Genomic DNA, 25148 nt, shown 5'->3' on the forward strand with positions numbered 1-25148 from the left:
GTACTTACCTCATCCAGCACCATGACAACAGCAGAGTCTTGCAGACACCAAGAGGCAAGGCTGAGCACACAGGACCTGTGATGAGGTCACAGGAGGGGCGGAGTCAGGGGTCACATGATCAGGGGTCTGGACAAAGGCTCCTGATCATGTGACCCCTGACTCCTCCCCTCCTGTGACCTTATCACAGGTCCTGTGAACATAGAAGAGAGCAGGCAAGCGACGCTGTGAGTGGCTGCGGGGGGGGGGAGGTCTCATGCTACGGCGAGGATGGGGTGCGTGGGGAGGTGGCGGCTTATCTCCCTGCAGTGCGGAGGTTTGGAAACTATAACCGCCGTGCCCGCAGAGGGCCGGCGGCAGGAGCAACAGCCAGGTCAGTGGCTGCATCAGCTGGCAAGCGGCCAGATGATCGAGCGCTGACGCCCACGGCCCACATGACAGCGGCCCAGCGGGAAAATGCCCGGTTGGTTATATTACCAATCCGGGCCTGTCTATGACCCAGGAGGAACTGAACCGGAAGTCCTTCCCTGGTCCTGACCCGGAAGTCCAGGTGCAATATCAGACCGCCCCTTCTTATGGTCGGGGCCTGAGTATCGTGTTGCATCCCTGCATGGTCTGCTCGGTCGCACCCTGTATTCTGTGCCCCTGCACTCTGTCCTGTCGTATGTCTCTGCACACGCTCTGGGCTTGTACTCTGTCTCTTGCCATGTCTTGTGGTGTCTCTCGTGCCATGTTTGTCCTTGCCTTGCTTTGCCTTGTAGTACTTTTGCTGTTCTCTGCCTTAGCCTGTTTTTCTATGTCTTGCCTAAGCCCTTCCTTGCCTTGTTGTTCGTCATGTGTTCGGTGTCTAGTCTCAAGGCTCTGCCTTGACCCGGCTCTGGGCTTCGGCCTACGCTCCGCTGCTAGCTCCGCTCTCTGTTCTGAACCCTGACCCTGGCGTTCCCTCTGCACGTGCAGGACGCCTGTGTGCCTCAGCCGTGCTCGCCGTCCAGTGCTATTGTGGTTCCCATCTGTCTGTGCCTCAGCCGTGCGCCTCGTGCTCCCTTGCACTCACTCTGTTTCTCGCACTGTGCGTTTTCGTGCTACTCTTGCACAAGTCTTTTGCTTTCCTTGCTCTGTCCTGAACCTTGTCTCTGTCGTGTTCTGAGTTCTATGACCTGTCCTGTATCCTTGTCTTGCTAGTACCCTGCTCTGTGCTTTGCTCTTTGCCTTGAACCCTGACCTTGGCGTGCCCCTTTGCACGCGCAGGACATCAGTCCTGACCTTCAAAGCCCAACGTGTTCTCTAGCACGTGTGGGACCCACTGCTAACCTTGTACCCTGGCGTGCCTCCTAGCACGGCCAGGACCATTCTTTGTACCGTGCCCCTGGCGTGCCTATAGCACACCCAGGACCTTGAATCTTGAATCCTGGCGGCTCCTGTAGCGCGCCCAGGTCCTTGATCCCTGGCGTGTCCCCTATACACGCACCTTGCCTAGTGTGTTGAACCCTGCCTTGCACCTTGCCATGGACCCTGCCGTGTCCCTAGCATGCACTCTGCCTCGAACTTTGCCTTGAACCCTGGATTGCCTGCCGGATGCCCGGATCCTGCCGATCGCCATCAGAGGTCCGGAATCTGATGACCCTGTTGATCATTGCCTGCTGTCCGGAGTCCGAAGTCATCGTGCCTTTGCCTGTACCCAGGCATGCCATCTAGCACGTACCATGCCATGGACCTTGGCGTGCCCTTGCACGGACCTTGCTGTGTTTTCCCTGTGTTATCACGTCTTGCACCAGATGTTACCCTGAAGTTGTCCTTAATGAAGATACCTTGAACTTACGTCTTGTCTTGTTTCCTGCACGTCCCTGGTCGTCAGACACTCACATTGTGTCTTCCTTGAGCCGGCCGTCTGGTCCCAGCAGTCGTGGTGGCTCACCCCCTTGGTCTTGCCCCTGACACTCCCTGTATATGGGGTGGTTCCTCACAAGGTCAGCTCGCCCTCAGTGGGTGGGTGCCACGACCCAGAGGGGCCACTCTAAAGAAAAGTCGACTCAGCTGACTGCTCCCAGCTTTTCATTTGTTTATATCTTGGTACCTAGGAAACCGACCACAATTGCGGTCTGGCAGTGGTGGCTGAACAACCAGTGTTATATTGACCTATTAAGCCCAGATTTGAAGCTGGCCAGAATCGCTAAAGAGCACGGAGACCTCCCAATCCTGTCCAGCTTCAGCGCAGTGCTTACAAACAAACAACAGCGGTGGTCAGTCTCCTAGGCAATGAGCTGTAAATTTCAGTGTTAATATCTCAACGGCTACAAATTTTAACAAGCAGTAAATGGGAAAAGTGCACGTTTTCACAAGCAAAATCCAACAACGTCCATTAGTCAAGATCAGAAGAACCTTTTAAATAAATGTGTACTCATTTTTTTCCCCTTTTTAAACGGCTTACAAAAAATTAGAGCCATGAGGGCACGTATAATACAATGTAACATATATAATCGGTTACCCGTGTAAGGCGACCTGAAAGATGTATGGATTCCGCTACTCACTGGCGTTTGTACACCCAGCAGGAAAGTTTGTCCCGAGCGGTTGGTGGTTGACCCTTAAAATGTTTCACTTGCTTCCAGGTGAACTCCCCCGTGCCAGGTCGCAGATCCACATAATACAGCTGTAGAAATACACGCAAATACAAAATGTAATGGTAGGAAACCATAGCGGAACCACACACGGTCTTTATTCCAACACTAAGAATAAAGGCCGCATCCATAACAGGCTGGTCAACCCCTTTAACATTCTGTCACAGAAAAGTTCATACAAATTCTTTATACCCGATTGCTGTAGGCCTCGTCATCATATCCACCGAAAATATACAGCCGTCCATTCAAACAAGCCCCACAACTGCCGGACATGGGGGGGGGCAGGTCGCCGTGTGTTAGGTGCATTTGCCTACAATTAGTGTCAAGAACCTATAATTACTAAGAAGGTAAAACAAAACAGTAGTGATTGATGTATTACATGACTGGACGCAGTCATGGATGTATGGGGTAATACAGGACGGCTTACCATAAACCGCTCTCCGTGTCATACACCCAGATCTCATCATGGGGAAGGAAAACCTCATTATCCTCAATGGTCTGAAAAAGAAAAAAAAAAAATAATAATTCTATATGCTCTAAGGAAAATCAGTCTGGAGGAGGACGAGGAAGAGCTGTAGACGAAATCTCTGCAGGAATAACTGTCCTGTGTGCAGGAGGGCCAGGGTATCACAACAGCATGTTACATCCAGAATACGGAGGAACCCCAACTCTGCCTAAAATATAGATTATCGTTTAGGTGTGAATTTGGCACGGCTGGTGGAGTCCATGGTTACCCGCTGTGTCTTCACCACTTCCTTTAGATCGCTGATGGTGTCGGCTCGTGTCTCTTGAACCTCGTTTTTCATTAAATTCCTAGCATTTTCCATTGGGTTATGATGGGGGGGGGGGGGGGGGAAATTACCAAGCCACTCTAAAATGTTACTGTTCGAGTCACTGAGAACCGCTGTCACGGCCTCGGCTTTGTGGGCAGGGCCGCCATCATGTGTAAGCAATCGCACTGATGGATAACCCAAAATTAAGCAAATGTTGTTCCAAAACATTAATAGAACTGTTTGCTTTCATACTTATATTCTTGGGAAACAAGTACAAACCTGCACGGCCCATACGTGCACTGATTGCACCCCGCACATCACACCGTATATTTCGGGTCATACCGTGACACCACACTCAGTCGACGCACACTCGGCGAGCCTCCTCTGACCAGCCCTCATCACTTTCTTCCACTTCTCAGATGCCCGATCTCTATGTTTCTTGCAGAAGTTGCCTTTTCCTCTCCATTGCTGCTGTTAGCGGGGGCTTCTTTGTGGCATGGCGACTTGGTAGGCCCTTCTGCGGGCGGTGACGGCTTGTCCTAGTTGCCACGTTCTGGAGGAGAGCAGGGGACTTGTTTTTTTTTAGTTCAGTGGTGGTTATAGAAGGATCTGACATCGCTTCACAAGCCTATCAGTCCTTGGTGGGGTCTTCTTAGATGCACCAAAGCCCGATTTCATCTGCGGTACCATCCCAGGTGGCAGCGCCGCCGTCAACCGCTTCAGCTGATAAATTGCCTCTCTCGATACACTCAGATCTGTAGCCACAGCAATCACCAAATCCCTTCTCCGACACCGGATTTCTCTTCCCTTTTAAGCTTCTTCTGACCCACTAGGGGAGATGACCAAAAAGTGTCAAATAGCAAAACTGGATTAATTTCCCATAGCAACCCGAGTGCAGCTTTCATTCTATCAAATCAGTGTGAGCAGTGAGAGCTGAGCTTTGATTGCTTGCTATGGGGAATTAAGCCAGTTTTCCTATTAGACAGTTTTTGATCATCTCCCCCATTGTTTGCACTTTTAAGAAGTGAAATTGTAAAGTTTTTTGGGGGTGTGTGCATGAAGGAGTTGACATTTGGTCATTATCGTTCCCTTTGTCAATCACTGAAGGGGTTTTCCAAGCTTACCAGATCGATGATCAATATTAGCTTGGTGGGGATCCAACACATGGCACCCCCCCCCCCCAATCAGACATTTGCAGCTCTGGCCAGATGTAAACCGGGAACTGCGGTGAGCGGCACATCTCTGCCGTAGTGAGGGGCTCAGCTGCAGTACCTGTGAACGGCCACTTCGCATTATACGGCGCTATGCTGTACGGCTCGTCCACATCCCTCGAGAGCTCTAATCAGCAGATCGATAAGTGAGGCTGTCGGACCCCACAGATCTGATATTGACGACCTATCATGAGGACACGCCATCAATATCCTGTAAAACAGCTTCACGTCTACATACATTACCAAGAGGAATAACAGGACTCTGCTTTGCAGTTCATCAAAGTAAAACGACCTTGAAATACTATTTTATGGGGAGTATTCGGATTGGCAAAATAGGACACACGGTTCATGAATGTGGCATAAGTCAAATATGCTCTTTTTTTTCTTAATATTTATTATTTATTGAAAACTCCTCCAGAAATCTTACTTCAGGCCGAAGACAGGCGACGGCCGTCACCTCACAATTCATGAATCTGTATATGCAAAAAAAACCATAAAGTGGCCCAAAACAGAGAATAAACTGCAAAAACTACAGCCGCTAAAAACAGAAGAGAGGAGGAACGCCAATGAGAAATCCTGGGGCCGGAGGTTTAGTTTTTTTTACATTTTTCTGGAGCAGATTTCTCAGCAAGAGTCATCTCAAAAACTGAGGTAAACTCGTGCAATTCATCCACCTTGCTGTTTACTTGCGGTTTTTTCCTGTAGAAAGGCCGGGGGATTCTGCACTTATAAAGGCAATTGCATTTTCCTCAGAGAACCTACAGATGAAGCCCAGCGCAGACCCGCAGCTGCAGTCACACCCACGGTGCTCAGGGTGACAGGCGGACTTTCTAGGCAGCGGTCACACACGCGTTTCCACTGTGATGTACGCGGCAGATTTTGGAAGCCATAAGTGCGAAACCTCCGCGCACTGCCCGGCCTCCGCTTACCACGTATCCGCCCCACACGTACAGGCAGTGCCGGTCCATGGCAGCGCAGTGCCCGCTCCTCTCCTCGGCCACGCAGAAGCGCTGTGCAGCGGCCATAGCCCGGTCTCAGGGGATGCATGCACTTGTGTGTCCTGAACTGTCACCCTACGACTGCACGGGTGGCGGTGAGGGACAAACCTCCACTCGGCGTTTACGATAAACGATCTTTAGGGACAGAGCACTGGACCCTAATAAGCTTCTAATTGGTGTTCAGGAGGTTTCAGGAAAGACGTACAGAAAACGCGGCAGCTGAACAGTGCAAGAATAGCGTTTCAGTCCAGCGAAGTTTGGTCTCCAACAAGATGGCGGCATCCCACGGACATTGTTGCAGAGCGCAACTTGTGCTCTGGTGTCAGTCTCTTGTGACGTCATCACAGCTGTGTCTACGCGATTTGGCGCGAACGATTCGAGATGGCAGCTGACAGACTGAAGAGTAAAGTGTCCTCTGCTTTTAAAATGCACGGTCTCCTCCTGCGGGCGTGAGTAACTCCGACATGACGGGAGTATAGGACGGGGATGAGCGGTCATGTGGGGCTGTGTGTACGATCAGGGGATGATTCCGTTTCAGCAGTTAAAGGGAAGGTGCTGTGATTATTGTTATGGTATGATATAGTCAGTTATTAACACATAGGAGCCGCCAGCTGTGATCGGGGCACACTCCTGGCTGTACAGGTCACAGCAGTCGGGGAGACGGGCAACATTTTTCTTAAGTTCACAGCTGCCCCGTGAGCTACAATTGCCCATTAGCACTCTCCGCGCTAGCAGCGAGTATCAGGGCGGTGATCAGCAGCCTGGCATTGTACTGCTCTCAGGCTTTTGCACTCCTCTGAACGGTGACAGTATGGCGGGGGCTTCCTTAGCGGTGACAACAAGGGAGCAGCCTGGGATTAGTAGTATAACACCAAGCTGCCATCCTGTGCTCCCCACCGCTGTCACCGCAGTGTAATCATTGCCCTACTGTGCTGCAGTCACTGAGCTCTGCTATGTCAGTGTAACACCTTATCCAGATAATCCTGCGCTACTGACATAGCAGAGCAACGGAGAGGCGTGTCTAATCCCGTCCTGTGTGTCACAGCCCGCGGAGGGGCGTGTCTAATCCCGTCCTGTGTGACACAGCCCGCGGAGAGGCGTGTCTAATCCCGTCCTGTGTGACACAGCCCGCGAAGAGGCGTGTCTAATCCCGTCCTGTGTGACACAGCCCGCGGAGAGGCGTGTCTAATCCCGTCCTGTGTGACACAGCCCGCGGAGGGGCGTGTCTAATCCCGTCCTGTGTGACACAGCCCGCGGAGGGGCGTGTCTAATCCCGTCCTGTGTGACACAGCCCGCGGAGAGGCGTGTCTAATCCCGTCCTGTGTGACACAGCCCGCGGAGAGGCGTGTCTAATCCCGTCCTGTGTGACACAGCCCGCGGAGAGGCGTGTCTAATCCCGTCCTGTGTGACACAGCCCGCGGAGAGGCGTGTCTAATCCCGTCCTGTGTGACACAGCCCGCGGAGAGGCGTGTCTAATCCCGTCCTGTGTGACACAGCCCGCGGAGAGGCGTGTCTAATCCCGTCCTGTGTGACACAGCCCGCGGAGGGGCGTGTCTAATCCCGTCCTGTGTGACACAGCCCGCGGAGGGGCGTGTCTAATCCCGTCCTGTGTGACACAGCCCGCGGAGGGGCGTGTCTAATCCCGTCCTGTGTGACACAGCCCGCGGAGAGGCGTGTCTAATCCCGTCCTGTGTGACACAGCCCGCGGAGAGGCGTGTCTAATCCCGTCCTGTGTGACACAGCCCGCGGAGAGGCGTGTCTAATCCCGTCCTGTGTGACACAGCCCGCGGAGGGGCGTGTCTAATCCCGTCCTGTGTGACACAGCCCGCGGAGGGGCGTGTCTAATCCCGTCCTGTGTGACACAGCCCGCGGAGAGGCGTGTCTAATCCCGTCCTGTGTGACACAGCCCGCGGAGAGGCGTGTCTAATCCCGTCCTGTGTGACACAGCCCGCGGAGAGGCGTGTCTAATCCCGTCCTGTGTGACACAGCCCGCGGAGAGGCGTGTCTAATCCCGTCCTGTGTGACACAGCCCGCGGAGAGGCGTGTCTAATCCCGTCCTGTGTGACACAGCCCGCGGAGGGGCGTGTCTAATCCCGTCCTGTGTGACACAGCCCGCGGAGGGGCGTGTCTAATCCCGTCCTGTGTGACACAGCCCGCGGAGAGGCGTGTCTAATCCCGTCCTGTGTGACACAGCCCGCGGAGGGGCGTGTCTAATCCCGTCCTGTGTGACACAGCCCGCGGAGAGGCGTGTCTAATCCCGTCCTGTGTGACACAGCCCGCGGAGAGGCGTGTCTAATCCCGTCCTGTGTGACACAGCCCGCGGAGAGGCGTGTCTAATCCCGTCCTGTGTGACACAGCCCGCGGAGAGGCCTGTCTAGTCCCGTCCTGTGTGACACAGCCCGCGGAGAGGCCTGTCTAGTCCCGTCCTGTGTGACACAGCCCGCGGAGAGGCCTGTCTAGTCCCGTCCTGTGTGACACAGCCCGCGGAGAGGCCTGTCTAGTCCCGTCCTGTGTGACACAGCCCGCGGAGAGGCCTGTCTAGTCCCGTCCTGTGTGACACAGCCCGCGGAGAGGCCTGTCTAGTCCCGTCCTGTGTGACACAGCCCGCGGAGAGGCGTGTCTAGTCCCGTCCTGTGTGACACAGCCCGCGGAGAGGCGTGTCTAGTCCCGTCCTGTGTGACACAGCCCGCGGAGAGGCGTGTCTAGTCCCGTCCTGTGTGACACAGCCCGCGGAGAGGCGTGTCTAGTCCCGTCCTGTGTGACACAGCCCGCGGAGAGGCGTGTCTAGTCCCGTCCTGTGTGACACAGCCCGCGGAGAGGCGTGTCTAGTCCCGTCCTGTGTGACACAGCCCGCGGAGAGGCGTGTCTAGTCCCGTCCTGTGTGACACAGCCCGCGGAGAGGCGTGTCTAGTCCCGTCCTGTGTGACACAGCCCGCGGAGAGGCGTGTCTAGTCCCGTCCTGTGTGACACAGCCCGCGGAGAGGCGTGTCTAGTCCCGTCCTGTGTGACACAGCCCTAACAGTATTGGCTCGTCCTTCCTCAGTGACAGTGTCTACATCTCAGTATCACGTTGCAGGCACCAATGATGTATCCTCCCGGATGAGACGCCTAGAAGGGGAGGAGACATCACACACGTGAGCATACCCTGCCCACTTTTACTGCAATCGTTATGTGACTTAACGCTACACTGGTTTTTCATGGCTCCCCCTTGTGTTTAGAGTACACCTTACCCCTGTTTTGGCTGCTATAAGCTGTGGCCACTGCCTTTCAGGGCTTATCTACAGCATTCTGTAATGCTGTAGATAAGCTCCTGGTCCGACCTGCAAGATAAGAAAAATAAGTTTTATTATACTCACCCGGGGGGGCAGTCCGGCACCTCCCATCTTCTTGTGACGCAGTCCTCCTGCTTGCTTCATCACTCCCGGAATCGCGCTCATGCGCAGTTGTACTTCTCTGCCCTATGAGGGCATAGCAAAGTACTATAGTGCGCAGGCGTCAGGAAAGGTCAGAGAGGCCCAGTGCCTGCACACTGCAGTACTTTACAACTGCGCAGGAGCGCGATGTCTGGAGCGATGAAGCAACAGGAGGACGGCGTGAAGATGGGAGGCGCCGGACCCGGACCTGTGATGCCCATTGGATCGGAGCACCCCCCCCCGGGTGAGTATAATAGAAACTTATTTTTCTTATCTTGCAGGTTAGACCGGGGGCTTATCTACAGCATTATAGAATGCTGTAGATAAGCCCTGAAAGGCAGTGGCCGCAGGTGATAGGTTCGCTTTAAGGCTGTGTGCCCACATAAGCATTATTTAAGCGTTTTTACTGGCAAAAACGCTTAAAAATCGCTTAAAAGAAGCATCCCATTCATTTTAATGTATTTTGCACTTTTTGTGCATATTGATGCTTTTTGTCTGCGAAAAAAACGCTTTGCGGTAAAAAACGCAGCATGCTCTTTAATTTTGCGGAAAAGTCTGCGTTTTTACCTATTTTCTAAGTCTGGGGACGCGCGGAAAAAGCGCATAAAAACATGCGGTTTTGCGCAAAAACGCGCAGAAAAAAAAGCGCGTTTTCTGGGAATGAGTCCGGTTTTCATGCAGAAATTTTCTGCATACGTGTGCACATAGCCTCAAAGTGGAAAAAATATAAACTTTTAAAATGACTTCATATTTTATACCATTAAAAAAAGTTTTAAAATAAAATATTAATACTTTACACTTTTTTCAATTGTTTAAAAACAAAAATTTGGCACATTCCCTTTTAGTAGTACATGACGACAATCATCTCCTCCTTGCAGAATAATCTGGGGGGTGATGAGCAGCGGCTTCCTCACGTGGGGGATGGAGGGGTTCTCGGTGATTAGATTTAAGAAGAAAAATTCTGAATGTGTGTATTTCAGGGAGGCTAGCCGGTATCTGAGCGACGCGCTGAGGTCTGTCAATGAAGTGGAGCTCGAGTATGTCATCGACAGTATCATTGATGCCGTGGAGAAGCAGCCATGTAAGTGTGTTTGTTTGTTGTTGCTTTTTACTTACCTTTCTTCAGACCTCATGTCCACTGTCCTAGTGCAGTGATGTGATAGCCGGTGGCTCATATTGTACGTCTTATTTTACTTTATTTACTGTATTGTTAACGTTGTTACTTAAGATTTGTGTTTTGAAACTGTAAAGCGCTGCGGAATATGTTGGCGCTATATAAATAAACATTATTATTATTATTCTGTTGACCCCTGATTTTATACGCTTTTTTTTCTTATGCAGGCACTAATGAATCTTGACTAAAACAGTTACCAAGAAGCACAGTGTATGTAATAAGGCCAAGAGCATAATCACATCAAGCTCTCCCCCAGTTCTAAACAAAATTATAATAGTGGAAGACTCCAAATGTAATCTCCAGCAACAATGGAAAAGGAGTAATAGCAAGCCACACATAGTACATTTACATATAACATTTATTAGAAAAATTACCATGAAATAAAATTAGACATGGTATATACCAGAGGTCCCCGATGTCATTCCTCGAGGGCCAAACCAGTGCAGGTTTTCAGGATCTCCTTAGTATTGCACATTAGGTAATGATTCCAATCCCTGTGCAATAGTAAGGAAATCCTGAAAACCTGCACTGGTTCAGCCCTCGAGGACTGACATTGGGGACCTCTGGTATATACAAACATGATACATGGAAATAGAGGAGACACAAAGGTAAGCAGGGGATGGATTCAGTGTCAACATTGTAACCTGGGAAAGCTGGGTTAATAAGTGTCATGTGTAAACATGAAGTGAAGCCCTTAAGGGCTGAAAAGACAAGATATATCTAGTCATCAGTATAATCATACATCATAAAATGTGTCCAGCTTCTTAACCATCATAGGTCCTGACCACACCAGCCACCCTTGCGACCCCTGACGCGCGTTTCGTGTGGCTTCTCTTTTTCAAAGGGGAGTATCCTGTTTGTTTATACCATGTCCAATTTGATTTTATGGTAATTTTTCTAATAAATCTTATATGTAAATTTACTATGTGTGGCTTGCTATTACTCCTTTTCCGTTGTTGCTAGAGACTAAGTGAATCTTGGAGAAAAAAAATGATATCCTCTGCAGTGGCCCATACATATACAGGCCTCTAGAGACCATAGGTCATATTAAATGCTCTCAGTGCATCCCATGAATCTCTTAAATATTTTTGTGAAAACTATTCATCGTTAGAAATCTCTGCATCAATATTTTTAGCAAAGGGACTTTCAAGAGGAGATTGGGTTTACGAGTTTAAGAAAAAGAGTAATCCATTTGTAACATTTATCTGCAGGAAATCCGCAAGAATTTCTATTATTTTTTAATTTCATGTGTATTTTAGATATCCTTGCTGTAATAACGATGAACTGTTGCTTTTATTACCTAAAACAATATTTTAGTGTCTTCTAACATGATTGAGAAGTCCACAGTGGAGACCGCAGTACAGGAGTGCAGCCGCACTTGTGATGAAACCATGTAAGTTTTATAAGGATTTCTGTTCTCCGCATTTCTGGGGACAGTGGACCGATCTTTTTCGGAAGCATAATGACTGGTCCTTGGCAATAGGTGCAGAAAAATAATCTCTGACTACAAGTTCTCCTGATGGTGACACAAATAATTATTCTTTTTGCTTTCACTTGACTTGTATATGTCTAGACTGGCAAATGTCCAGACTATTATGTGGACTGGTATAGCCAATGGAGCCTCCCATCAGAGATGTGTTGGCCAATAGTTCGGATGTTTTCTTCTAGTGAACGGTGCAGACATGATGTGAAGAATCTGGAAACTAATATTTTATTCATCAGCTAATCCTCCCCATAAATATATACAGTGTGTGTATATCTAGATAGATAAACATGGGGGGGGGGGGGAGAAGAGATCATTAGAAAAAAAATGACTTTTATTAATAAATTAAAAGGATAAAATACATAAACAATAATAAAAGAGCAGAGTGCCTCACCAAGGAGACGGCCCAAACCTTCAAAAGATAACAATCTATAATTAAGGCAATATATGTAACAGTAATAAGGACTATACCTTTCCTAACATTACTGAGGTCACCCAATAGAGAAGTATGCAAGTATAACCAATAACCAAGAGTTACCTTGAGGTAAGCCAACGGATATCAACTTGTCAGTACAAATAAATAAAGTGCCTAGTGCTGCTTATCAAGTTTAAATACCCTGAATCAATGTATTCCTATCGTACCTTAAGGCTTTCCCCTTGAAATGGGAGGTATAAGATCCTAGTAAATCAAAAACTCAATGCATGTAAATAGCAATCCTATACAATGTTTCAGAGTATTTAAACTTGATAAGCAGGACTAGGCAATTTATTTATTTGTACTGACAATTTGATATCCGTTGTCTAACATCAAGGTTATTTTTTGCTATTCGTTATACTTTAAAAACCCTGCGTACTTCTCTATTGGGTGACCTCATTTGTTTTAGGAAAGGTGTAGTCCTTATTACTGTTAGATATACCAGTATTTCCTTAATTATAGATTATCTCTTGGAGGTTTGGGCCATCTCCTTGGTGAGGCACTCTGCTCTTTTATTATTGTTTGTGTATTGTCCTTTTAATTTATTAATAAAAGTGAATTTTTGTTCTAATCGAACTCTTCCCCCCCCACACACACACGTTTATCTATACTGGGGTTCTTGGACTTGATACTGAAGCGAAGTGCCATTGCATGGTTGTATATGGACACCTTTTTGATAGATATATTGTGTGTTTGTGTTCTCGAAAGACGTTTCTGTTGGTGGCTTATCTTTATTCGGAGCAGACTATTTGGTATATTAAAATCAAACATGCCCAATCCTTTTTCCCCCGACATACAATAAACATGATTATTCCACCATTAGTTTTCTGTGTCTGCATGTTATGTTGAATTGTCTCTTATCTATTATAGAGAGCACATCTTCAACATTATAGGAGCATTTGACATCCCGCGATTTATCTATAACTCTGAAAGAAAAAAGTTCTTGCCGTGAGTTGAGCTTTTTTTTTTTTTATTCTTTTTTACTCTTTCTTGCAAGTGTACTGTATTTTGCGGATTGTAAGACCTTCCGGATTATAAGATGCACCTCAAATTTTGAGGCAAGAAATAGGAAAAAATGTTTTAATAAAATGGTGGTGCTTCTTATAATCCATGTGTCTTATTGCTTACCGGGGGTGGTGGCAGTGGTTAAGCGGTGTCCCAGGGTCACTGCTGGAGGAGGAAAGAGTGCTGCGTTGCTGCAGGCTGGGATGAGGGGGTGTTCGGTGTCTCCGGTGCTGAGGGGGCTCTGCCGACATTGTGTGAAAGGCCAGAGCCCCTGCAGTTCTATGGTTTCTTATGCAGTGGACCCTGGGAAAATGGCTGCTGGGGTCCTGGGAAAATGGCTGCTGGGGTCACCGCATGAGCAGATGGAGATCTTGGCACCAAGATCTCGGGAGATGAGATCTAAGCGCTGAGAGCTCATCTCCCAAGATCGTGGTGCCGAGATCTACATCTGCAAATGGGCCGCCTCTGGCAGCCATTTTTCCGGAGTTCACCACATAGGAAACCATGGAACTGCGGGAGCGCAGCACTGGAGACATCAGCAGCGGCGCAACGCACATCCGAACACTTCCTTATCCCAGCAGCGAACCTGGGACACTGCTGTTCTGTGGCCGCTAAGGTATATCCGCATTATAAGACGCACCCCAATTTTCGCCCAAAATTTGGAGGAAAAAAGTGCGCCTTATAATCTGAAAAATGTGGTAAGTGTCATTATTGACTTGAAGGGAACCTGTCATCTGATTCATGGCGTTCAAATCATGGGCATCATAAATCAGAGCCTGACTGCATGTTTGCAGACAGATATATATATCGATAGAAGATCTGGCCAGGAACCATAGGCAGAGATGAGACCAGTCCCGTGCCACCATCAGCTGCTTGTTCCCAGCACTGCTAGAGGTGATTGCCAGATCTCTCCCATAGTGAGAAACCCATCAAGCACTTGAAGTGGCGCTGGAAAGAGCCAGCCGGACACCAAATCACTCTAGTCTAGTCCCGGTGATTGTCCTTGCCCAGAGTCTCTTACTGTATTTTCTTTGAAACACTGGGGGTGATGTCTTGCTATAATTGAGCAACCTGGCTCTGATTCTGCTGTCTGTGGTTTGAGCATTGAGTTATCTGACAGGTTCTTAAATATTTTCTTATTTCTTAAATTTATATTGTAAAATAAAAATGTAATTGCTCACACACTCCACCTTATTTCCTTCTTATTGATTGTAATATTGCAATAGTTCAGTGTAGATGTGTACACAATATTTCATTACTTATACAATACACGAGTCTCCATAACTTTTCCTGTTCTCTGCAGAATCAAAATAGCCAATTATCCTGAACCAAATCTGTTTGGAAGTGCAAGAGACAAAGCAGAGTTATTCCGAGAGAGGTACACAATACTGCAGCAGGTGAGACAACTGGCTCTGCGAAATACAATGCTAAAATATCTGCGTGGGTCTGCCCCATATCTCTGATGGATTACTATGCCAAATGTGTCTCCTGATTATGATAGATTTCCAGCTTTTGAAGTAAGGAATTAAAGTAATTAAATGTTCGTTATGTGAATTCCAGAGAACTCACAGACATGAGCTTTTCACGCCGCCTGTTATTGGTGCTAACCCTGAGGAGAGCAGAAGCAAATTTCAGGTATGGCAAAAGGAAATATTTATGACGTTTTGGCTTGAAAGTTGTACAAGCCATCTATGTGTCCTAATAGGGCAAATGAACATCATGAAGGCCTGTCTGTGCTCACAATGTCCTCTGTTTGTCAGAACGAAGATTAGTTCCCACTGTTTAATTTATTAAAAGTACCGTATGTGTTTTTCTTTAGCTTAAAACTGTGGAAAACCTTTTAGGCAGTGCAGCAAAGATGGGAGAGGTGATTGTGCTCGGCATGATAACACAACTAAAAGAGGTAAGCGGAAAACAAGTTCTTCATTATCCCAGTCTTCTAAGGGAGCTTTGGAAGTGATAATTATTAAATGATGACTTATCACTAGGATTTGTCATCACTTTATGATCTAATCTCTGGAAACGGTCATTGATCCTATGAATGAGTGGATTTAGTGATGTTTTCCCTGCACAGCGGTCTTCTTGCCGCATCAGCTGTTTAGTTCTGTGCTGCCAGTTTAATTCACTTGAACAGGACTCGTTTGCAGTTTCCACTTACAGCAGATGACCAGGTTGTCACTTTGCAGAAAATGTATTGCTTAATCAGCTCTGCTGATTCTTCCTTTTCATTATTGGGGTGAAGGAGGTCTTAACCCCTTTACGACATGCACCGTACTAGTACGGCACATGTCGTTTCTCCCCCTTTGATGTGGGCTCCGGCGCTGAGCCCACATCCTTTCCGGCACATGTCAGCTGTTTTGAACAGCTGACATGTGCCCAGAACAGCAGTGGGTGGAATTGCAATCCACCTGTGGCTGTTAACCCGTTAAATGCCGCTGTCAAACTCTTGTCAACGGCAGTTAACGAGCGCTTCTGGCAATTGCGCTGGAAATCCCGCCCGTAACTTGATTTTGGGTCACCGATGGGGTCTGCATGACAACCAGAAGTCTCCTGCAGACCTCTCTGGTTGTCACTTCTGGATTGCTATGAGCACGGCCTGGTGGTCGACGCTCATAGCAAGTGGGCAATTCTAAAAATTAAAAAAAAAAGGTTCAAATCACCCCCTTTCGCCCCATTCAAAATAAAACAATAGAAAAAAAACATACATACACATATTTGTTATTACCGCATTTAGAATCACCCGATCTATCAATATAAAAAAAGAATTTGTTAGGCGCCGGATTCCTGCAGCTACACAACAGGAATCCAGAGCCTCACATGCTGCTCTGCAGCAAGTCATTCCTGAGGCTGTTCCTCTGCCGCTACACTGAGCATGCTCACGAGACGATCTCCCATTGGAGGTCGGGAGTCACGTGCTCAGGTCCTTCTCCAGATCTGATTGGTCCATCTCAGAGATCTGGAAGGTCCCGGCAGCGCACGGCTATAAAAGGGCCGCTCGGCCATGCGCTAGTATAGGCTCTTCTTGCTAGATGTGTGAATGGTGATGGATGTATGATTCTGGTGACTGACTTATTATGATTCCCCTCCCTCTGATATTACGCATGTGGATAGGGAACTATAGAAAGAGTCAGCGCCAGTCAATGGCAAGCCATAGGCCACTGTGCACACCGCACCTCTACACTAGCGTCCGGTGGTGTCACGTCTCTCACGGTGCTATCGCATAGCGGCTGTGTCTGCTGCCGCGCTGCATTCAGCAGCACTTACCGGCGTCCACAGTAGCGACGCCGCATGCACGGTAGGTCTAGACGGACACCGTCCCCTGTCTTGGACCCGTGTCCTGTGACCAGATACCGTGCGTGCAATTTCGCTGAGACCTGTGAGTCTAACAGGCTTGGTGTTTATGTTTATGTTACAGCGGCTCTGTGAGTTAACAGAGTCCGCTCTGTGCACATCGGGTGACGTTGAACCCGTGCGCATTATACCGCCATATAGCGTGTCTGCCATTAATTAGCAGCAGTGTTAACAGCTTCAGCACGGTGGACCCCGAACGGCGAACGCACTTTATTATTTATTTATTTAGTGTGTTCCGCCGTTCCTAACAGAATTACGGTAACCTGATTGTGTAACGAGTAAACAAGTCAACACTAGAATTACATTTTTTTGGTCGCCACAACATTGTATTAATATGCAATAATGGGCGATCAAAAGATTGAATCTGCACCAAAATGCTATAATTAAAAATGTTTGCTCGGCATGCAAAAAATAAGCCCTCACCCAACCTGAGATCACGAAAAATGGTGATTTTATGGTTCTCGGAAAATGGCGCAATTTTTTATTTTTTTTTAAACTTTGGATTTCTCCTACGCCTCATTGGGGGACACAGAGACAGTGGGGTGTTATGCTGCTGGCCACTAGGAGGACACTAAGTAAACCAGAAAAAAAGTTAGCTCCTCCCCTGCAGTATACACCCTCTCGCTGGCTGAGATTTCTCCAGTTCTTGCTTAGTGTCTATAGGAGGCACTTGGGTCTGGTTCTGACCCCACCGTTTTTATTTTATTTTTGGTTTTTCTGTAAATTTTTATTTTTTAATTAATGGAGTGAAGGGGGCGACGGTTCCTTTCTACAGCCCGCTCTCCCCCCGAACCAACAACAGGCAAGGTCGCAGAGTATACCTCCCCGTACACTTTCCTGCGACGATTGGGGCTGATTCCTCTGGCAATGATGGCGATGATCCTTACGGTCCCGGTAATCCACGGATACGAGGGCAAGCGCATGGAGTGAAATGGAGAAGACTGGAACAGCGCTTCCAAATGCCCTGAATCAGCCCCATAGCTCTCCATCCCCCTGCCATAGGGACGATCGATTGAGCATACTCCTTTAAGAACCCGCTCAGGAATCAGCCCAGGAGGATGAGAAGACCTGCATGGATGGCCCCGGACAGCGCGGCCTGCCGAGCACTGGAGTGGAGGTATGGGGTCGGGTCCTGGCCCCCGGGAGAAGCACTGACTTATAGTCAGCGGCGGTGCACCGCACCCCCCCCCCGCGCTCTTGACGCTCAGGTAGTCCCCGGCTTTTCCGGCCTACTAGGCCGCAATTTGGATAGCGCCACCCGCGCTAACGTCGCCGCCCCCCTCCTCTTGGCACCTCTCATTCCTTACGAGACGCGCAATTCTAATCTCGGGGGCCATGTCTGTGAGGCGGGCACTCTGCCGGATACCGGGTGACACCATGACACCACAGGGCCACCGCTATTCCTCCCGGAGGACACAGCACAGGACTGTGGGTAAGCTGCATCTGCCCTCAGATGTGCCCGGCACATTCCCTGCAGCTGCAGAAAGACTCTGCCGTTAACCCATTCAGGAGCGCTATGTCTCAATCTAAGGAGGCTAAACGGCCTGCTAAGAAGCACACTGCGTTTTTACCGTGTGTACCACTTGCAAGTCTGCCTTACCCAGTGCACAGACTAATCCGTTATGCACGGCCTGCGACCCGGCCTGCACTCAAACTCCCCTCACCTCCATTGCTGACGGGCCTCCTGCGTTTAGTACCCCTGAGTGGGCTGCGTACCTGTCACGGTCGGTGTAGTCTCTTACCCAGTCTATATTCTCGCTCCGGGAGGACTCTTTAAGTCAGAAAGCGTCCTTACTTCCCGAGGAGGGCTCTGACGTCGGCCTGGAACCGTCCAACAGCAGGGGCCGTACTCCTTCAAGGGATGGTCAGGTCTCTAGAAAGCGGACCCATGATGCGTCCCCTAGTCACGTTCGCGCCTCAGCATTGGCGACTCCTGTCTCTCACTCTCCCTCTCCTGAGGTTCACAGTGAGCACGACCCTGAATTCGAATCTGACACGTCAACCCCTCAGAATCCCCCAACTGATCAAGCATCGCTTGATTCTCTTATAGAATCAGTCAACAGGATTCTGGAGTTGGATGAGGAAAATATCCCTGCTCCAGCACACCCTATCTCATTTAAGAAAAACAAGCGTGTGCGCAGGTTATTTACTAGCAATCCGGACTTTAAGGAAATTGTCCAGAAACATAGGGATCGTCTGCATAAGCGGTTCACAGGGCAAAGTCTACTCAGGCTAAAATTTTGATCCAGACCTAATGAAGGATTGGTTATAGTCCCCTCCGGTGGACCCTCCTGTATCGCGTCTTGCTTCTAAAACGCTCCTATCCGTTTCTGAGGGTTCCTCAGTCAGAAACTCCTCCAGTCGTCAAATTGAATACCTTGCCCGTTCAGTTTTTGAAGCTTCAGGACCAGCGTTTTTTCCATCTTTTGCAACAATGAGGGTCACTAAAGGCCCTGTCACACTAAGCGATATCGCTAGCAATATCGCTGTAACGTCACCGGTTTTGTGACGTTATAGCGATATTGCTAGTGCTATCGCTATATCTGATACTTACCTCCGACCGGCTCCCCCGCTGATTATCGCTGATCGCGCGAGAACGTCCTGGACCGTTTCTCGTCGTCAGCTTCCTGTTGGGCTTCCTGTGGCGCCGACGAGCGACGCGTGGACGCGGGCGGGAGGATGTCAGGATCGCCTCGTTTGACAGGTAAGTAGCAACCCCCGACCCCTGCTATGTCGCTGATGAGATCTGCCTGTGTGGCAGCTCACTAGCGACCACTTAGCGATGCACCAGCGATCCTGACCGCGTCATATCGCTGGTCGTGATCGCTGGTGCATCGCTGAGTGTGACAGTACCTTTAGGCAATGGCCGCTTGGGCAGAAATCTTGATTACTTCCCTCCAAGGCACCAATCATCCTCCAGAAGCATCCACTGTCGCCAAGAAGATAATTCACGCAGCGGACTTTGTAGTGGACGCTTCTTTTGATGCCGCCAATTGCGCTGCTCAAACTGCCGCTAATGCGATCTCCATTAGAAGAAGCCCTATGGCTCCGCGACTGGCGGGCGGATGCCACATCTAAAAGATTGTTGACTTCGCTCCCCTTTCAAACGGGTCTGCTTTTTGGAGAGAAACTGGACCAGCTCATTTCTGATACTGGAAGTAAATTCCTTCCTCAACAAAAGGCTGTTCGTCCGTTTCGCAACCAACAGCCGACGCGTTTTTGATCTTTTCGCAACAATTCCGGTTGGTCCTCCTCTACCTTCTCTTCCGGTCCAGCTTGGTCCCAGCGCGGAGACAGAGGCTCCCAGGTCTCATACAGACCTAACCGCTCTTGGAAACCCATACCTAGGGCTTCTGGATCTAGGGGAGCTAGATCTACCCAATGACTTGTTGCGTTATCCAGCGGACACCGACAAAGTAGGCGGTCGCCTACTTTCTGTGACGTCCGTCCGCGGATCTGGAATGCAGTAGGGACAGCACCCCGAGAAACCCAGAGACCCTTAACCCCTATACAGGGATCTGGAATTGTAGCAAGGCCCAGGGGGTGGCTGTCTGGTGGAGCAGTGCGCCAGAGCAGGACGGTCGCCAATAGGGAAGAAGGCGGGGAACCAAAAACGTAGTCAATAACCGGGAGAGCAGCGGAGGTACAGAAACGGCAGGCAGTAGGAGAGTCGAATATCCAGGGCAAGGTACAAAAAACTGCAGGTAGTAGCAGAGTCGAATATCCAGGCCAAGGTCACAAACCGGGAGAATGGCAGAGGTACAAAATAGTCAGGCAGTAGAGGGGTCAGAAATCCAGACTGAGGTCAGTCAAACAATAGCGTAGCACATAGGGGAACCAAGAATATATCCGGCGGCTTGCATGACAAGTCCCAAGGTATTTGAGGGATCAGGTCATCCCTCACAGGCTCCCGGACTGATGATGTCATCAGGACCAGGCCAGATGGTGATGCACCAAACCCTTCATGATTGACAGAGGAGCGAAGCCTGCATCCATCAGATGTCTGCGCAGGAGCCCTTTCTCTGTCCCGCCATCACTCGGGGGCGAACCACGGCGCCTCCCAGTGGCCGAGGCAGGAACAGCAGGCCCCGAGTCTGACGGCGACGTGACAGTCCGGCGCCTCCTAGTGGCCGACGCCGGGACAGCAGGCCCCGAGTCTGACGGCGGCGTGACAGTCCGGCGCCTCCTAGTGGCCGAGGCAGGGAAAGCAGGCCCCGAGTCTGACCGCAACGTGACACTTTGCTTCAGCCACGCCTGGCTCGCGGTCGTCCACGGTTTTTCCTTTCCTCTCCCCCCCAAGAAAAAGACAAGCGTTATCCTTCGGGCTGTTCAGGCTCTGCAAACGGATGGAGTCATCATTCCGGTCCCTCATCACGAAGGGTTCAGGGGATTTTATTCAAACCTTTTTGTGGTTCCAAAAATGGACGGGACGATGCGACCCATTCTGGATCTCAAACTGTTAAATCAGTTTGTCAAGGTACGGCGATTCCGAATGGAATCTCTCCGATCAGTTGTCGCTTCCATGGAAAAAGGAGAGTTCCTAGCATCCATCGACATCAAGGATGCTTACCTTCACATTCCAATCTGCTCGTCCCTCCAGCAGTTCCTGCGTTTTGCAATTCACGAGGAACACTTCCAGTTCGTGGCCTTGCCCTTTGGACTCGCCACCATCCCCAGGGTCTTTACCAAGGTCATGGCGGCTGTATTGGTCATTCTCCACTCTCGGGGAGTAGTGGTGGTACCGTATCTGGACGACCTGCTCATCAAGTGTACGTCCATTCCAGTCTGCGAGGACTCCGTGGATCTAACTGTAAATACACTTTCTCACCTGGGGTGGAAGATAAACTTCGAAAAGTCTTTCCCAAAACCGGCTCAGCAGATTTCCTTTTTAGGAATGATCTTGGACACATCCCGCGGGTTGGTCATTCTCCAGAAAAGACCCAAGCCTTACAACAGGCAGCGCGGACTCTTTCCCGTCCAGTTTCTCACTCCATTCGTTTCAGCATGAGAGTTCTCGGAAAAATGGTGGCTGCGATGAAAGCAGTTCCATTTGAACACTTCCATCTCTGTCCCTTACATCATGCGTTGCTGTTAGCTTGGGACAAGAACCCGTTCTCCCTGGACCGTCGGATCCTTCTGTCCCTGCGGGTCAGACAAGACCTCAGGTGGTGGACATTGAGGTCCTCCCTGAATCAAGGGAGGTCTTTTCTCCCAGTAAGATGGTTGGTAGTAACCACCGACGCTAGTTTTCTCGGCTGTGGTGCGGTCTTTCGTCACCACACGGCACAGGGTCGTTGGTCAACCTGAGAGTCACGTCTCCCCATCAACATTTTGGAGATACGAGCGATCAGATTAGCTCTACTGAGTTTCCACCATCTCCTCGCAGGTCACCCCATCAGGATCCAATCTGACTACGCCACGGCTGTAGCGTATATCAACCGTCAGGGAGGTACCCGGAGCAGGATGGCTATGCACAAAGTGAGTCACATCCTCCATTGGGCCGAGACCAACCATTTGCCCATCTCAGCAATCCACATCCCGGGCGTAGAAAATTGGGTGGCAGATTTTCTCAGTCGCCGAGGCATTGCCTCGGGAGAGTGGTCTTTTCATCCGCAAGTCTTTCAGAAGATTTGTCATTGTTGGGGGACTCCGGATGTGGATCTCATGGCCTCAAGATTAAACAACAAGGTTCTTAGTTTCATTGCCCAATCCATGCGCCATCGGAGCGGACGCCCTAGTTCTGCCATGCCACCGGTTCTGGCTCCCGTATAACGTCCCTCCTCTTCCCTTACTTCCGAGGGTCATCAAGAAGATCAGAGCGGAGGGAGTACCAGTGATCCTAGTCGCGCCAGATTGGCCAAGCATGGTATGCAGAACTAATACAACTAGTCGCCGACGTCCCCTGGCGACTTCCAGATCGCATGGATCTACTCTCACAGGGCCCGATTTACCACCAGAACTTTGGGGCCCTGTCTTTGACGGCGTGGCCGTCGAATACTGGTTTTTAGCACAGGCTGGGTTCTCGCACGACATGATTTCCACCATGATTAGTGCTAGGAAGCCTGTGTCCATGCGCATCTATCACTGCACCTGGAAAACCTTCTTTTCGTGGTGCAAGGATCATGGTCGATCCCCTCTGGTGTTTTCCATTCTGGCCATATTGGAATTCCTTCAATCCGGATTAAAATCAGGCCTCGCGCTTAGCTCGTTCAAGGGCCAAATTTCAGCCTTGTCAGTGCTTTTCCAACACAAAATTGCCACCAAACTTTAGGTCAAGACATTCATTCAGGGTGTTTCCCATGTGGCGCCTCCTTATAGAAGGCCATTGGAATCATGGGACCTTAACCTGGTTCTCGGGGCCTTACAGGAGGCTCCTTTCGAACCGCGCAAGGACGTGTCACTAACCGTCCTCTCTTGGAAGGTGGTCTTTCTAGTGGCAATTACGTCAATCAGACGAGTTTCGGAATTGGCAGCCCTGTCCTGCCGTTCTCCGTTCCTGAATTTTCATCAGGACAAGGTAGTTCTCAGGACCTCTACGTCCTTCCTGCCCAAGGTCGTCTCCTCTTTCCATCTCAATGAGGAAATTGTTTTGCCTTTCTTTTTGTCCGGTGCCAGTCCATCGCAATGAGAAGGCCCTCCACACCCTGGATGTGGTTAGGGCTCTGAGACTGTACATCTCGCGGATGGCTCCCTTCCGCAAGTCAGATGCCCTGTTCATGCTTCCAGTGGGGCAGAGGATGTATCTAGTCGCTTCAAAAGCAACGCTAGCCAGGTGGATTCGCTTGGCGATTCAGGAATAATACCGTGTCAGGAACGCGCCTGTCCCAGCAGGGATTAGGGTGCACTCTACCTGCTCAGTGGGCGCCTCGTGGGCCATTCGGCACCAGGCGTCGGCAGAACAGGTCTGCAAGGCGGCGACTTGGTCCAGTCTGCATACTTTTACAAGACATTACCAAATTCATTCTCAGGCCTCTGCGGATGCAGCTCTCGGCAGACGCAGGGCTGTGGAGTCAGTCGATACTCATTTTGGTGGAGTCGGTATAAAATGGACCGACTCCTAAAATATATAAAAAAATTGGGTACAGTAGTTCAATGCAGAATTTGCTGAATATTTTTTCATAGGAATTCGGGAAATGTCCTATAAATGGCTGTTCTATTCCTGATCTAAGGCTACATTCACACACAGCGTTTTTTCGAGGATACGTTTTTCAGTTGCAAAAGCAGATCAGTTTTTTAAAAAACCGCATCACCTGAAAGATTTTTGAGCTCATAGATAATGTTTTCAATAGCAAAAGCAGTTTAGAAAAACGCCTCACAAACTGACACGCTCATTCTTTGTGAGGATCAGTTTTTGAGCCCAAAAACGGATGCTCACAAAACGATGTGTCTGAATGTCATATCTTGAGACCCATTGACTTTGCTGGCATGCCCAGAGTCACTGCATTTTACTGCAAAAAACGGATCCTCAAAAACGCTGTGTGAATCATGGCCGTAGCCAGCAAGGGGCAGGGGGGGGGCAGCTGCCCCCCCTAGAAGCAGGGGCACGCACCTATAAAAACTCACTTGTATGCTGCAGTACTCCCTTCCTGCACCGGCTCCAGATTGCAGGGGGCAATCTCCCCTCCTCTGTCCTGGCTTCTGCTGTCTTCACCAGAGAGAGGAGGGGGAGGGGTGCCTGCCCTGCACAGGATCCGATTCCTGGGCCCCGAGCTGGAGAAAGTGAAAGTACTACTGCTCATCTCTGTCACAGGAAGGTAACTAATGCTTAATATTGTAGGTGATTATTGGGTGCTCTCTATAAAAGGAAGATCTTAAAAAGACTCTCAAAAGACTCTTCATGTTTCTTAAAATGGATGCTTGCACCCGTCAGTGAAATATTTTGCCATCAATGTTCGATATGTTTGTGACAACAAAGAAATTGTTACCAAGACACTGGCAATAAAAGGTACTAAAGCTCATCACAGCAGCCAGTTTCTCCAGGCCTTAGTGGAAAAATTTCTGCAAGATTACGAACTCAAAAAAGAACAGGTTCTTGCTATTGTAACGGACAATGCTTCAAACATAAGTACAATTTAAACTGATGAATGAGAGTAATGAATAACAGCTAGAAGAAAATTTAGGATTCAGTATGTTTGAGATGGAAGGCCACAGTGCTGTTCATGTAACTGAGGAGCAAACAGATATTACAACAGAAGAACAGCAAAATTATACTGTAGAAATAGATGATCTTGTTTAAGCTGCTTCAAAACACTTTCATATTCATCACACGCTGCAGTTGGCAATAAGAGTCTGCAAGAGGGGACATGCTGGAAATCTGATTGGAAAAGTGAGGAAATTGGTTATTGCCGCCAGAACCCCTAAAATTGATTCCATCTTGAAGAGACGTGCTGGGAAAGGGGCAATTGTCGATCAAGCCACTCGGTGGGGCAGCACGTATTTAAAGATTGAGCGATTGCTTGAACTAAAACCGTTTCTTATAGATATGGCAAACCCTCAGGTAACCCTAAATGAAGGTCAATGGACACAGGTGGCTGAATTGAAGGAATTGCTTAATCACCCATTTACCGTGGCTAAAAAATTACAAGCTGAGGATTTAACTCCTGGCATTTTCATAAGGGAGTGGAAGAACTTCCTATTTTGCCTGTCCCAATGA

At 49.3% G+C, this 25148-nt stretch overlaps 2 protein-coding genes across 5 annotated transcripts in view; one reads left to right on the forward strand and one right to left on the reverse strand.

Moving 5' to 3' along the window:
• Nucleotides 1-5932, reverse strand: part of LOC141091942 (kelch domain-containing protein 1-like) — a 77091-nt gene extending 71159 nt beyond the window's left edge. The window contains exons 1-4 of one of the 4 annotated variants that reach the window (XM_073577744.1): nt 5800-5932; nt 3040-3110; nt 2805-2922; nt 2526-2644 (exon numbers count right to left, since the gene is read on the reverse strand). In XM_073577744.1, coding sequence (XP_073433845.1) covers nt 2526-2644; nt 2805-2918 — 233 coding nt within the window. In that variant the 5' untranslated portion in view covers nt 2919-2922; nt 3040-3110; nt 5800-5932. Of the gene's footprint in view, nt 1-2525; nt 2645-2804; nt 2923-3039; nt 3111-5525; nt 5749-5799 lie in introns of those variants that run through there. The other 3 variants (XM_073577745.1, XM_073577743.1, XM_073577742.1) reach the window with 3 other exon arrangements.
• POLE2 (DNA polymerase epsilon 2, accessory subunit) overlaps nt 5904-25148 on the forward strand; it is a 39714-nt gene continuing 20469 nt past the window's right edge. The window contains exons 1-7 of the mRNA XM_073577747.1: nt 5904-6043; nt 9988-10088; nt 11499-11574; nt 13010-13087; nt 14448-14541; nt 14705-14779; nt 14964-15047. Coding sequence (XP_073433848.1) covers nt 5976-6043; nt 9988-10088; nt 11499-11574; nt 13010-13087; nt 14448-14541; nt 14705-14779; nt 14964-15047 — 576 coding nt within the window. The 5' untranslated portion in view covers nt 5904-5975. The remainder of the gene's footprint in view (nt 6044-9987; nt 10089-11498; nt 11575-13009; nt 13088-14447; nt 14542-14704; nt 14780-14963; nt 15048-25148) is intronic.

This window comes from Dendrobates tinctorius, unplaced genomic scaffold (genome assembly GCF_039654945.1).
Source record: "Dendrobates tinctorius isolate UK_male_01 unplaced genomic scaffold, ASM3965494v1 ptg000057l, whole genome shotgun sequence".
Classification (NCBI taxonomy): domain Eukaryota; kingdom Metazoa; phylum Chordata; class Amphibia; order Anura; family Dendrobatidae; genus Dendrobates; species Dendrobates tinctorius.